The sequence below is a fragment of the Heterodontus francisci genome, chromosome 4 (assembly GCF_036365525.1).
Source record: "Heterodontus francisci isolate sHetFra1 chromosome 4, sHetFra1.hap1, whole genome shotgun sequence".
Classification (NCBI taxonomy): Eukaryota; Metazoa; Chordata; class Chondrichthyes; order Heterodontiformes; family Heterodontidae; genus Heterodontus; species Heterodontus francisci.
Window position 1 is genome coordinate 22497026 of NC_090374.1, and position 15170 is coordinate 22512195.

At 45.7% G+C, this 15170-nt stretch overlaps 1 protein-coding gene across 2 annotated transcripts in view; it reads right to left on the reverse strand.

Annotated features, from left to right (window-relative positions):
* Positions 1-15170, reverse strand: part of aadat (aminoadipate aminotransferase) — a 91196-nt gene that overhangs the window by 42640 nt on the left and 33386 nt on the right. For both annotated transcript variants that reach the window (XM_068029288.1, XM_068029287.1), the window contains exon 7: positions 1846-1911. In XM_068029288.1, the coding sequence (XP_067885389.1) occupies positions 1846-1911 (66 nt within the window). The remainder of the gene's footprint in view (positions 1-1845; positions 1912-15170) is intronic.

Sequence of the window (15170 nt, forward strand, 5' to 3'; positions counted from 1 at the left end):
CCCGATTCCCATTGATTTCAGTTTTGCTCGGGCTCCTTGATGCCATACTCAGTCAAATGCTGCCTTGATGTCAAGGGCAGTCACTCTCACCTCACCTCTTGAGTTCAGCTCTTTTGTCCATGTTTGAACCAAGTCTGCAATGAGGTCAGGAGCTGAGTGGCCCTGGCGGAACCCAAACTGAGTGCCAGTGAGCAGGTTATTGCTAAGCAAGTGCTGATTGATAGCACTGCCGATGACACCTTCCACAGCTTTACTGATGATTGAGAGTAGACTGATGGGGCGGTAATTGGCCGGGTTGGACTTGTCCTGCTTTTTGTGTACAGGACATACCTGGGCAATTTTCCTCATTGCCGGGTAGATGCCAGTGTTATAACTGTACTGGAACAGCTTGGTTAGGGGCCCGGTCTTTAGTACTATTGCCGGAATATTGTCAGGGCCCATAGCTTTTGCAGTATCCAGTGCCTTCAGTCGTTTCTTGATATCAGGTGGAGTGAATCGAATTAGCTGAAGTCTGGCATCTGTGATGCTGGGGACTTCAGGAGGAGGCCGAGATGAATCATCAACTTGGCACTTCTGGCTGAAGATTGTTGCAAATGCTTCAGCCATATCTTTCGCGCTGATGTGCTGGGCTCCCCCATCATTGAGGATGGGGATATTTGTGGAGCTACCTCCTCCAGTTAGTTGTTTAATTGTCCACCACCATTCACGGCTGGATGATTATTACTCCAGGCCTGTGGCTTACTGCTTGTCATTTGAATTCACCCCCCTGCTCTCATGCCAACATTTCTGTCTTTGGCCTGCTGCAGTGTTCCAGTGAATCTCAACGCAAGCTCGAGGAATAACACCTCATCTTCTGATCAGGCACTCTACAGCCTTCTGGACTCAACATTAAGTTTAACAATTTCAGAACATGACTGCCTTTTTTATTATTTTATTTTATTTTTTAACCATGCGCCTGTTGTAAACTTATTTTTCAGATTTTTGCTTTTGGACAGAGCTGTTCATTATTCTGCCATTAACAGTTTCTCTGGACTAATGCTTTGTCTTTTAACACATCTATTAGCACTTCCTTTGCCTGTGTTCCATGACATCTTTGTCATTTAATCCCTCCTGCCCTCTGCCTTATCACACAGCTTCCCTTTTGTTCTTCTTCCCCCCTTCCCCCTTTTCACTTGCTCAAAGCCTATTGCATTTCTAACTTTTCTCAGTTCTGATGAAAGGTCACAGACCTGATACACTAACTCTGTTTCTCTCTCCACAGATGCTGCTAGACCTGCCGAGTGTTTCCATACTTTCTGTTTTCACTCTGGATTACTAGTTCAGTAACACAAAATCACAGCATTTCTACCAATAACGCAATCGCATTTTAAACGCATAAAATTCAACACCTTGGCATATTTTGCCACCAATTGCAAGATCCATCATTTCAGGGACAGTATTTATGTTCAATCTTGGCTCAGTGGAAGCACTCTAATCTCAGAGTCAAAAGGTTAGAGGTTCAAGCCCCACTCCAGAAACTTGTGCACAATATAGAGTTGGGCACTCAGGTGCGGTACTGTGGGAGTGTTGGAGATGCTGTCTTTTAAATGAGATGTTAAACGGAGGCCCTGCCTTCCCTCTCAGGTGGATGTAAAAGATCCCATGGCACCATTTCAAAGAGGAGCAGGGGAGGTGCCCTGCCCAATATTTAACCCTCAACCAACCTCTGTTTGTGGCAGCTTGCTGTGTGCAAATTGGCTGCCACGTTTCCGATACAACAACACTTCAGAAGAACTTCACTGAATGTAAAGCCCCTTGGGATGTTCTGATGTTGTGAAAGGCGCTATAAAAATGCAATTTTTATACCTTTTCAAACTGCAGAAAGTAATAAGGATCATCTTCAATTATCAGTAAATCATATTTTCTGGCAATCTGCAAAAAAACAAAAAGTACACATTGAATTTATTATACGGTGGAAAGGTACAGAAAAATTACGGCACAGGAGGAGGCCATTCAGCCAGTCGTGTCTGTGCTGGAAGTTTTCCTTTTTTTCATAATGTTTTCATCTCTGGGTGCAAATCATTCCTCTGTTTTATGATAATTTCAGTATACAACAGTACTAGTTTCATATGTAAAAGTGCTGAGCACATGAGTGAGTTTTCACAGTGTTTCGCGAAGTGGCCTGAAGGGGTCTTCAGAATGGAGTTTCCAGCATTCCAGCAAATCTCTGGGAAAAAAGAAAGGGTTTATGCTAAGAAGCATAGCTACTTCAAGATAACCCTGTGACCTGTGAGCAAACGGAAATCTCAGTCAGCATCTTGGTTCCAATTGATCAAAGGAACTAAGAACAGCCGAGGCATGAAGGGTGAGTGAAAAATTATGCTTTGATGACCATAAGAGAACATAAGAAATAGGAGCTGGAGTAGGCCATTTGGCCCTTTGAGTCTATTCCGCAATTCACCAAGAGCATGGCTGATCTTCAACCTCAATTCCACCTTCCCGCACTATCCCCATATTCCTTAATTTCCTTAGTACCTAAAAAATCTATCAAACTCTGACTTGAATATACTCAATGACTGAGCATCCACAGCTCTCTGAGGTAGAGAATTCCAAAGAGTCACAGTCCTTTGAGCGAAAAACATTTCTCCTCATCTCAGTGCTAAATGGTCGACCCCTTATTCTGAGACTGCGACCTTGTCTTCTAGATTCTCCAGCCAGGGGAAACATTTTCTCAGCATTTACCCTGTCAAGCCCCTTAAGAATTTCATATGTTTCAATTAGATCATGTCGCATTCTTCTAAACTATAGGGAATATCGGCCTAGATCACTCAGTCTTTCCTCATAAGACAATCCTCTCATCCTAGGAACCAGTTTAGTGAACCTTTCTTACATTCACTCTCGGGCAAATATGTTCTTCCTTAAGCAAGCAGACCAAAATTACGCACAGTACCCCAGGTGCGGCCTCCCCAATGCTCTGCATAATTATAGTAAGACTTCTTTACTCTTGCACTCCAATCCCTTTAGCAAAAGCTAACACACCATTTAGTTTCCTAATGTCTTGCTGTACCTGCAGAAGTGCCGATAGCAATTTCTTTTATCTTGTCCTGTCCCCTTGTTGTGACTGTGGCCAAAGTGAAAGGAGTCCTCACAAATAGCCCTGAAGATCCTATTTTTATTCAGATTATCTACAAATACCATAGAAAGACAAACAGAGTAGTCTAGTGACGAATGAGCAAATTTAACTCGTTTCTCCAGAAATGAAGAATGTATTGATAAATGCTTCTTTACATGTGCAACTACGTTAACCCTAACCTTAAGGAATCTCCAAATAAGGGAATCACTGCTATAAATGTAGCAATTGGCTGAAATAAAAATCAAAGGGATTTGACTTTGGTCCTTCCACAGACTCAGTCCTCACACTACCAATTTCCCCCTTCTTGCCTATTATCTCAAGTTCAACTGGGCTTTGAAACCCTGGAGACCTATTCAACCCCTCAAAGGCTGTCTTACTTCCATCTCCGTGACATTATCTACCTCCATTTCAGCCTCAGCCCATCTGCCACCTCCAGACGTGACTACTGCAATGCTCTTCTACGTTAGCTCCCATCCTCCACAGCTCATCTAAAACTCTGCTGCCCACATCCTGTCCCACACCAAGTCCTGCTCACCGATCACTATTGTCCTTGCTGATCTACATTGGCTCTCAGTAACCATCCACTCCCCTTCACCCCCATCTCCCCAATCGTCTCCAGTTCTACAACCCCTCCCCCAAACCCATCCTTCCTGACTCAGGCCTCCTCTCTCCTTTGCCTCACTCTGTTGGCCAGGCATTCAGCCATCTAGGCCACCTGCTCTGAAATCTCCTTCCAAGACCCCTCTGCCTCCTCCTTTAAGACCACCCCCTACCCTGCCAATATCATCTCTATGCTCTTGTCATCTATTTTTGTCTGATTTCACCTCTGAAGAGCATTGGGATGTTCTTTGTCATTAATGCAAATTGTTGAATTTGCTTTGTTAATCCAACATGTGATAAAGGTAATACAAAAGAAAAATACTGTGAATGCTGGAAATAGGAAATAAAAATGGAAAATGCTGGAAATACTCAGCACCATCTGTGAAGGCAGAAACAGAGCTAACGTTTCAAGTCTGTGGCTTTTCATCAGAACTGGGAAAAGTTAGAAATGTAATAAGTTTTAAGCAAGTGAAAGGGGAAGGGTGGGAAAAAAAACAAGAGGGAAAGTCTGCGATGGGGTCAGAAGACCAGGAGAGATTACGTCACAAAAGACTTGGTTGTGCAAGGCGAAATGGTAATGGGACAAGGAAAGAAACAAAAGATGTGTCTAGCGGAGGTGTGCATGGTAGAAGGATGAACAGCCGTCCGTGAGCAAAAACAAGAGAAAATCCAAGACAGTAAAACCAAAACATGCAAAGGAAAAGGAAACAAAATGGGGGCAGAGGTTATGATCTGAAATTGTTGGACTCAATGTTGAGTCCAGAAGGATGTAAAGTGACGAATCAAAAGATGAGATGCTGTTCCTTGAGATTGCATTGAGCTTCACTGAAACACTGCAGTAGGCTGTGGATAGAGAGGTCAAGGTGGAGAATTAAAATGGCAAATGACTGGAAGCTCAGGGTCATGTTTGTGGACTGAACGGATGCCTTCCACAAAGCAGTCCCAATTTGCATTTGGTCTCCCCAATTTAGAACAGACTGCACTGTGAGCAGCAAATACAGTACACTAAATTAAAAGGAGTATACGTAAATCACAGTTTCAGCTGGAAGGAGTGTTTGGGATCTTGGCTGTTGTGGAGAAAGGAGGTAAAAGTGGGCAGGGGGGCAGTGTATTGCACCTCTTGCACTTGCATGGAAAGGGGCTGTGGGAAAGAGATGAGGCATTGGGGGTGACTGAGGAACGTACCAGGGTATTGCAAAGGGAACGATCCCTTCGAAGTGCTGAAAGTGGAGGAGAGGGCAAGATGTGTTTGATGGTGGCGTCATGTTGGAGTTGGCAGAAATGGCGGAGGATGATCCGTTGAATACGGAGGCTGGTGGTGTGGAGGCTGAGGGCAAGTGGAACCCTATCATGGTTCTGGGAGGGTGGGAAAGGGGTAACAGCAGAAGTGTGGGAAATGGGACAGACACAGTGATGGGCCCTGCCAACCACAGTGTGGGGGGGGGATTCCTCGGTTGAGAAAAAAGGAAGACATAGCAGAAGCGCGAGTATGGAAGGTTGCATCATCAGAGCAGATGAGACGGAAAGAGAGAAACTGCATAAATGGAATGGAGTCCTTACTGAAACAGGGCGTGAGGAACTGTAGTTGAGATAGCCGTGGGAGTCAGTGGGCTTATAGTGAATATTTATTGATAGCCTATTCCCAGAAATGGAGACAGAGAAATCGAGGAAGAGAAGAGTCAGAGATGGACCATGTAAAGATGAGAGAACAATCGAAATCGGAAGCAACGTCGATGAAATTTTCCAGTTCGGAGCGAGAGTAGGAAACGGCATTGACACAGTCATCAGTGTATATATTACCCCCAACTCCAGGAGCCTTGATGTTGCCAATTAACCTTTTTTGTGGCTCGGAGGGCGGAGGTCCAGACCGGTAAGTATAAAAAGCTTACCTCGGGGATTCGCGGCCTACATTCTCGGAGCAGATTCGGAGGGCGGAGTTCCAGACAGGTAAGTATAAAAAACTCACCTCTGATAAAAAAAAACTGAAAAGTGACGTCACAGGAAAGCTGTGACCTGGTTGGGTGGTAGGGAATCTGTACTGAATTTGAAAATAAAACATTGCTAAAAATTGATTAAAACCCTTATTAACTAATTAATAAGTAGAGTAACTAAACCAGAGGGAGGAGATTACTGTATTTAGTTAGCATTTAATATTTATAGTAGAAATCTAGCACTAGGGACCATATCGTTAATTATAATCATATCCTCTAACCAAAAAAAAAAGGACTATGGTGTGTTGATAAGGTAAGCTTTTTATTTTATTTCTTCTGTATCGTGTGATTGGTAAAAATTTACTTTCTTCTTTTACTTTTTTGACTTATCTATTAATTGGTTATTTGAAAAAGACCACAGCAGAGAAGAATCAAAGTATTTAGCTCATAAATTTATATAAATTAATAAAGTAATTAACTAAGTAGAGATGGCTGGGCAGGTGATGTGCTGTAGCTGTATGATGTGGGAGCTGGCTGATCCCATTGTGAACGGCAGGGACCACATCTGCGGGAAGTGCACCCAACTCCAGCTCCTCGAGAACCGCGTTAGGGAACTGGAGCTGGAGGAACTTCGGATCATTCGGGAGGCGGAGGGGGTTATTGAGTGGAGTTATAGGGAGGTAGTCACACCTCAGGTAAAAGAAGTAGGTAGATGGGTTATCGTCAGGGGAAGGAGAGGGAACCAGCAGGCAGTGCAGGGATCCCCTGTGGCCGTTTCCCTCAACAACAGGTATACCGTTTTGGATACTGTTGGGGGGGACGACTTACCAGGGGTAAGCAATGGGGTACAGGTCTCTGGCACAGAGTCTGTCCCTGTTGCTCAGAAGGGAAGGGGAAAGAGGAGCAGAGCATTAGTCATTGGGGACTCCATAGTTAGGGGAACAGATAGGAGGTTCTGTGGGAACGAGAGAGACTCATGGTTGGTGTGTTGCCTCCCAGGTGCCAGGGTTCGTGATGTCTCGGATCATGTTTTTGGGATCCTTAAGGGAGAGGGGGAGCAGCCCCAAGTCGTGGTCCACATAGGCACCAACAACATAGGTCGGAAGAGAGATGGAGATTTAAGGCAGAAATTCAGGGAGCTAGGGTGGAAGCTTAGAGCAAGAACAAACAGAGTTGTTATCTCTGGGTTGTTTCCCATGCCACGTGCTAGCGAAGCGAGTAATAGGGAGAGAGAGGAGTTGAACACGTGGCTGCAGGGATGGTGTAGGAGGGAGGGTTTTGGTTTCCTGGATAATTGGGGCTCTTTCTGGGGTAGGTGGGACCTCTACAAACAGGATGGTCTTCACCTGAACCAGAGGGGTACCAATATCCTGGGGGGGAGATTTGCGAGTGCTCTTCGGGGGGGTTTAAACTAATTCAGCAGGGGGATGGGAACCTAAATTGTAGTTCCAGTGTACAGGATGTTGAGAGTAGTGAGGTCAGGGATAAGGTTACAAGGACACAAGAGGGCACTGGCAAGCAAGAACTTGGTTTAAAGTGTGTCTACTTCAACGCCAGGAGCATCCGGAATAAGGTGGGTGAGCTTGCAGCATGGGTTGGTACCTGGGATCTCGATGTTGTGGCCATTTCGGAGACATGGGTAGAGCAGGGACAGGAATGGATGTTGCGGGTTCCGGGATTTAGATGTTTCAGTAAGAACAGAGAAGATGGTAAAAGAGGGGAGGGTGTGGCATTGTTAATCAAGGAGAGTATTACGGCGGCAGAAAGGACGTTTGAGGACTCGTCTACTGAGGTAGTATGGGCCGAGGTCAGAAACAGGAGAGGAGAGGTCACCCTGTTGGGAGTTTTCTATAGACCTCCGAATAGTTCCAGAGATGTAGAGGAAAGGATAGCGAAGATGATTCTCGACAGGAGCGAGAGTAACAGGGTAGTTGTTATGGGGGACTTTAACTTTCCAAATATTGACTGGAAATACTATAGTTCGAGTACTTTAGATGGGTCAGTTTTTGTCCAGTGTGTGCAGGAGGGTTTTCTGACACAGTATGTAGACAGGCCAACCAGGGGCGATGCCACATTGGATTTGGTACTGGGTAATGAACCCGGCCAGGTGTTAGATTTAGATGTAGGTGAGCACTTTGGTGAACAATTCGGTTAGGTTTACCTCAGCGATGGGCAGGGACAGGTATATACTGCAGGGCAAGAATTATAGCTGGGGGAAAGGAAATTATGATGCGATTAGGCAAGATTTAGGATGCGTAGGATGGGGAAGGAAACTGCAAGGGATGGGCACAATCGAAATGTGGAGCTTATTCAGGGAGCAGCTACTGCGTGTCCTTGATAAGTACGTACCTGTCAGGCAGGGAGGAAGTTGTCGAGCGAGGGAGCCGTGGTTTACTAAAGAAGTTGAAGCATTTGTCAAGAGGAAGAAGAAGGCTTATGTTAGGATGAGACGTGAAGGCTCAGTTAGGGCGCTTGAGAGTTACAAGCTAGCCAGGAAGGATCTAAAGGGAGAGCTAAGAAGAGCGAGGAGAGGACACGAGAAGTCATTGGCGGATTGGATCAAGGAAAACCCTAAGGTTTTCTATAGGTATATCAGGAATAAAAGAATGACTAGAGTTAGATTAGGGCCAATCAAGGATAGTAGTGGGAAGTTGTGTGTGGAATCAGAGGAGATAGGGGAAGCGTAAAATGAATATTTTTCGTCAGTATTTACAGTAGAGAAAGAAAATGTTGTCGAGGAGAATACTGAGATACACACTACTAGGCTAGATGGGATTGAGGTTCACAAGGAGGAGGTGTTAGCAATTTTGGAAAGTGTGAAAATAGATAAGTCCCCTGGGCCAGATGGGATTTATCCCAGGATTCTCTGGGAAGCCAGGGAGGAGATTGCAGAGCCTTTGACCTTGATCTTTATGTCGTCATTGTCGACAGGAATAGTGCCGGAAGACTGGAGGATTGCAAATGTTGTCCCCTTGTTCAAGAAGGGGAGTAGAGACAGCCCTGGTAATTATAGACCTATGAGCCTTACTTCGGTTGTGGGTAAAATGTTGGAAAAGGTTATAAGAGATAGGATTTATAATCATCTTGAAAAGAATAAGTTCATTAGAGATAGTCAGCACGGTTTTGTGAAGGGTAGGTCATGCCTCACAAACCTTATTGAGTTTTTTGACAAGGTGACCAAACAGGTGGATGAGGGTAAAGCCGTGGATGTGGTGTATATGGATTTCAGTAAGGCGTTTGATAAGGTTCCCCACGGTAGGCTATTGCAGAAAATACAGAAGTATGGAGTTGAAGGTGATTTAGAGCTTTGGATCAGAAACTGGCTAGCTGAAAGAAGACAGAGGGTGGTGGTTGATGGCAAATGTTCATCCTGGAGTTTAGTTACTAGTGGTGTACCGCAAGGATCTGTTTTGGGGCCACTGCTGTTTGTCATTTTTATAAATGACCTGGATGAGGGTGTAGAAGGGTGGGTTAGTAAATTTGCGGATGACACGAAGGTCGGTGGAGTTGTGGATAGTGCCGAAGGATGTTGTAGGTTACAGAGGGACATAGATAGGCTGCAGAGCTGGGCTGAGAGATGGCAAATGGAGTTTAATGCGGAGAAGTGTGAGGTGATTCACTTTGGAAGGAGTAACAGGAATGCAGAGTACTGGGCTAATGGGAAGATTCTTGGTAGTGTAGATGAGCAGAGAGATCTTGGTGTCCAGGTACATAAATCCCTGAAAGTTGCCACCCAGGTTAATAGGGCTGTTGAGAAGGCATATGGTGTGTTAGCTTTGATGAGTAGGGGGATCGAGTTTCGGAGCCACGAGGTCATGCTGCAGCTGTACAAAACTCTGGTGAGACCGCACCTGGAGTATTGCGTGCAGTTCTGGTCACCGCATTATAGGAAGGATGTGGAAGCTTTGGAAAGGGTGCAGAGGAGATTTACTAGGATGTTGCCTGGTATGGAGGGAAGGTCTTACGAGGAAAGGCTGAGGGACTTGAGGTTGTTTTCGTTGGAGAGAAGGAGGAGGAGAGGTGACTTAATAGAGACATATAAGATAATCAGAGGGTTAGATGGGGTGGATAGTGAGAGTTTTTTTCCTTGGATGGTGATGGCAAACACGAGGGGACATAGCTTTAAATTGAGGGGTGATAGATATAGGACAGATGTCAGGTAGTTTCTTTACTCAGAGAGTAGTAAGGGCGTGGAACGCCCTGCCTGCAACAGTAGTAGACTCGCCAACTTTAAGGGCATTTAAGTGGTCATTGGATAGACATATGGATGAAAATGGAATAGTGTAGGTCAGATGGTTTCACAGGTCGGCGCAACATCGAGGGCCGAAGGGCCTGTACTGCGCTGTAATGTTCTAATGTTCTAAAAATAACACTTAAGTAAGGATTCAATAAGTATTTATTTATTTTATATTAATTAACTAATTAGTGCTAGCAATGTCAGTTAGAGGGGTGAAGTGCTTCACCTGTGAGATGTGGAAGATCCGTGACACTTCCGGCGTTCTGGACGACGACATCTGCAGAAAGTGTACCCAGTTGCAGCTCCTCACAGACCGCATGGATCGGTTGGAGCGGCAACTGGATGCACTTAAAAGCAAGTGGCAGAAAGTGTCATCGACAGGAGTTTTAGAGAAGTGGTTACACCTAAGGTGCAGGCAGATAGATGGGTGACCGCTAGAAGGGGCAGGCAGTCAGTGCAGGAATCCCCTGTGGCTATCCCCCTCTCTAACAAGTATACCGTCTTGGATACTGTTGGGGGGTGGGGGGGGCGGGGGGAATGATCTGTCAGGGGAAAACAGCAGCAGCCAGAGCAGGGGCACAACGGCTGACACTGTTGTTCAGCAGGGAGGGACAAAGCGCAGAAGAGCAATAGTTATAGGGGACTCTTTAGTCAGGGGCACAGGGGCGCTTCTGTGGACGTGAAAGAAACTCCAGGATGGTATGTTGCCTCCCTGGTGCCAGGGTCAAGGATGTCTCTGAACGGACAGGGGGCATTCTAAAGGGAGAGGGTGAACAGCCAGAGGCTGTGGTACACATCGGTACAAACGACAAAGGCAGGAAGAGCGATGAGGTCCTGCAGGGGGAGTTTAGGGACTTAGATAGAAAGTTAAAAAACAGGACCTCTATGGTTGTAATCTCGGGATTACTCCCTGTGCCACATGCCAGTGAGGCTAGAAATAGGAAGATAGTGCAGCTAAACACGTGGCTGAACAGCTGGTGTAGAAGGGAGGGTTTCAGATATCTGGACCATTGGGATCGCTTCAGGGATAGATGGGACCTGTACAAGAAGGACGGGTTGCATCTAAATTGGAATGGCACAAATATCCTGGCTGCGAGGTTTGCCAGCGTCACTCGGGAGGGTTTAAACTAGTGTGGCAGGGGGGTGGGAACCAGAGCAGTAGGACAGCTAGTGAAATAAATGAAAGGGAACTAGTAAATAAGGCCAGTAAGACTAAGAGGAAGAGCAGGCAGGAAGATGTTGCGGAGAATATAGCAGAATATAGATACAGCAGAATATAGATAGACTGGAGAGTTGGGCAGAGAAATGGCAGATGGAGTTCAATCAGGGCAAATGCGAGGTGATGCATTTTGGAAGATCCAATTCAAGAGTGAACTATACAGTAAATGGAAAAGTCCTGGGGAAAATTGATGGACAGAGAGATTTGGGTGTTCAGGTCCATTGTTCCCTGAAGGTGGCAACGCAGGTCAATAGAGTGGTCAAGAAGGCATACGGCATGCTTTCCTTCATCGGACGGGGTATTGAGTACAAGAGTTGGCAGGTCATGTTACAGTTGTATAGGACTTTGGTTCGGCCACATTTGGAATACTGCGTGCAGTTCTGGTCGCCACATTACCAAAAGGATGTGGATGCTTTGGAGAGGGTGCAGAGGAGGTTCACCAGGATGTTGCCTGGTATGGAGGACGCTAGCTATGGAGAGAGGTTGAGTAGATTAGGATTATTTTCATTGGAAAGACGGAGGTTGAGGGGGGACCTGATAGAGGTGTACAAAATCATGAGAGGTATAGACAGGGTGGATAGCAAGAAGCTTTTTCCCCAGAGTGGGGGATTCAATTACAAGGGGACACGAGTTCAAAGTGAAGGGGGAAAGGTTTAGGGGGGATATGCGTGGAAAGTTCTTTACACAGAGGGTGGTGGGTGCCTGGAACGCATTGCCAGCGGAGGTGGTAGACGCGGGCACGATAGCGTCTTTTATGATGTATCTGGACAGATACATGAATGGGCAGGAAGTAAAGAGATACAGACCCTTAGAAAATAGGTGACAGGTTTAGATAGAGGATTTGGATCGGCGTAGGCTTGGAGGGCCGAAGGGCCTGTTCCTGTGCTGTAATTTTCTTTGTTCTCGAAGGACAACAGGTAAGGCAGATGAACTTAGAGCTTGGATTAGTACTTGGAACTATGATGTTGTTGCTATTAGAGACTTAGTTGTGGGAAGGACAGGATTGGCAGCTAAATGTTCCAGGATTTAGAAGCTTCAGGCGGGATAGAGGGGGATGTAAAAGGGGTGGGGGAGTTGCATTCCTGGTTAAGGAGAATATCACAGCAGTACTGTGGGAGGACACCTCGGAGGGGTGATGCAGCAAGGCAATATGGGTGGAGCTCAGGAATAGGAAGGGTGCAGTCACGATGTTGGGGGTTTATACAGGCCTCCCAACAGCCAGCAGGAGGTAGAAGAGCAGATATGTCGACAGATTTTGGAAAGATGTAAAGGTAACAGGGTTGTAGTGGTGGGTGATTTTAACTTCCCCTATATTGACTGGGACTCACTTAGTGCTCGGGGCTTGGATGGGGCAGAATTTGTGAGGAGCGTCCAGGAGGGCTTCTTGAAACAATACATAGATAGTCCAACTAGGGATGGGGCCGTACTGGACCTGGTATTGGGGAATGAGCCTGGCCAGGTAGTCGAAGTTTCAGTTGGGGAGCATTTTGGGAACAAAGAACAAACAACAGTACAGCACAGGAACAGGCCATTCGGCCCTCCAAGCCTGCGCAGATCTTGATGCCTGCCTAAACTGACACCTTCTGCACTCCCTCTATTCCCATCCTATTTATATATTTGTCAAGATGTCTCTTAAACGTCGCGATCGTATCTGCTTCCACCACCTCCCCTGGCAGCAGGTTCCAGGCACTCACCAACCTCTGTGTAAAAAACTTGCCTCGCACATCCCCTCTAAACTTTGCCCCTCGCAACTTAATCCTATGTCCCCTAGTAACTGACTCTTGCACCTGGGAAAAAGCTTCTGACTATCCACTCTGTCCATGCCGCTCATAACTTTGTAAACCTCTATCATGTCGCCCCTCCACCTCCGTCGTTCCAGTGAAAACAATCCGAGTTTTTCCAACCTCTCCTCATATCTAATGCCCTCCAGACCAGGCAACATCCTGGTAAACCTCCTCTGTACCCTCTCCAAAGTCTCCACGTCCTTCTGGTAGTGTGGCGACCAGAATTGCACGCAATATTCTAAGTGTGGCCTAACTAAGGTTCTGCACAGCTGCAACATGGCTTGCCAATTTTTATACTCTATGCCCCGACCGATGAATGCAAGCATGCTGTATGCCTTCTTGACTACCTTATCCACCTGCATTGCCACTTTCAGTGACCTGTGGATCTGTACGCCTAGATCTCTCTTCCTGTCAATACTCCTAAGGGTTCTGCCATTTACTGTATACTTCCCACCTGCATTAGATCTTCCAAAATGTATTACCTCACATTTGTCCGGATTAAACTCCATCTGCCATTTCTCCGCCCAAGTCTCCAACCGATCTATATCCTGCTGTATCGTCTGACAATCCTCATCATTATCCGCAACTCCACCAACCTTTGTGTCGTCCGCAAACTTATAATCAGACCAGCTACATTTTCCTCCAAATCATTTATGTAAACTACAAACAGCTAAGGTCCCAGCACTGATCCTTGCGGAACACCACTAGTCACATCCCTCCATTCAGAAAAACACCCATCCACTGTTACCCTCTGTCTTCTGTGACTGAGCCAGTTCTGTTTCCATCTTGCCAGCTCACCTCTGATCCTGTGTGACTTCACCTTTTGCACCAGTCTGCCATGCGTTACCTTGTCATAGGCTTTACTGAAGTCCATATAGACAACATCCACTGCCCTTTCCTCATCAATCACTTTCGTCACTTCCTCAAAAAACTCAATCAAATTAGTAAGACATGACCTCCCCTTCACAAAACCATGCTGTCTCTCGCTAATAAGTTCGTTTGTTTCTAAATGGGAGTAAATCCTGTCTCGAAGAATCCTCTCTAATAATTTCCCTACCACTGACGTAAGGCTCACCGGCCTATAATTTCCTGGATTATCCTTGCTACCCTTCTTAAACAAAGGAACAACATTGGCTATTCTCCAGTCCTCTGGGACCTCACCTGTCGCCAATGAGGATGCAAAGATTTCTGTCAAGGCCCCAGCAATTTCTTCCCTTGCCTCCCTCAGTATTCTGCGGTCGATCCCATCGGGCCCTTGGGACTTATCTACCTTAATGCTTTGCAAGACACCCAACACCTCCCCCTTTTTGATAATGAGATGACTGAGACTATCTACACTCCCTTCCCTAGGCTCATCATCCACCAAGTCCTTCTCCTTGGTAAATACTGATGCAAAGTACTCATTTAGCACCTCACCCATTTCCTCTGGCACCACACAGATTCCCTTCTCTGTCCTTGAGTGGGCCAACCCTTTCCTTGGTTACCCTCTTGCTCTTTATATATGTATAAAAAGCCTTGGGATTTTCCTTAATCCTGTTGCCAATGAGTTTTCATGACCCCTTTTAGTCCTCCTGACACCTTGCTTAAGTTCCTTCCTACTGTCTTTATATTCCTCAAGTGCTTCATCTGTTCCTAACCTTCCAGCCCTTACGAATGCTTCCTTTTTCTTTTTGATGAGAATCACAATATCCCGTGTTATGCAAGCTTCCCGAAACTTGCCAAACTTGTCTTATGATCACTGTTTCCTGGTGGATTTTTTACTATGACGGTGCTAATTAACCCTGCTTCATGACACAATACTAGATCTAAGATAGCTTTATCCCTAGTTGGCTCCACAACATGTTGCTCCAAGAAACTGTCCTGAAAACATTCTGTAAACTCATCTTCTAGACCACTCCTGCCAAATTTCATTGTTCCGGTCTGTATGAAAATTAAAGTCCCCCACAATTATTACATTGTCTTTGTTACAAGCTCCAATAATTTCTTGTTTGATGCTCTGTCCAACGGCATAACTACTGTTAGGGGGCCTATAACATACTCCCACCAGTGTTTTCTGATTCTTGCTATTCCTTATTTCCACCCACACTGATTCTACTTCATGATCTTCTGAGTCCAGATCCTTTCTCACTAATGCCCTTATGTCCTTTAACATAGTGCTGCCCCTCCTCCTTTGTTATTTCTCTTTCTGAAATATTGTGTACCTGGAATATTTATTTCCCAACCTTGATCACCATGGAACCATGTCTCTGTAATTAGATGCAAATCATGTACCTCTATTTGTGCCACT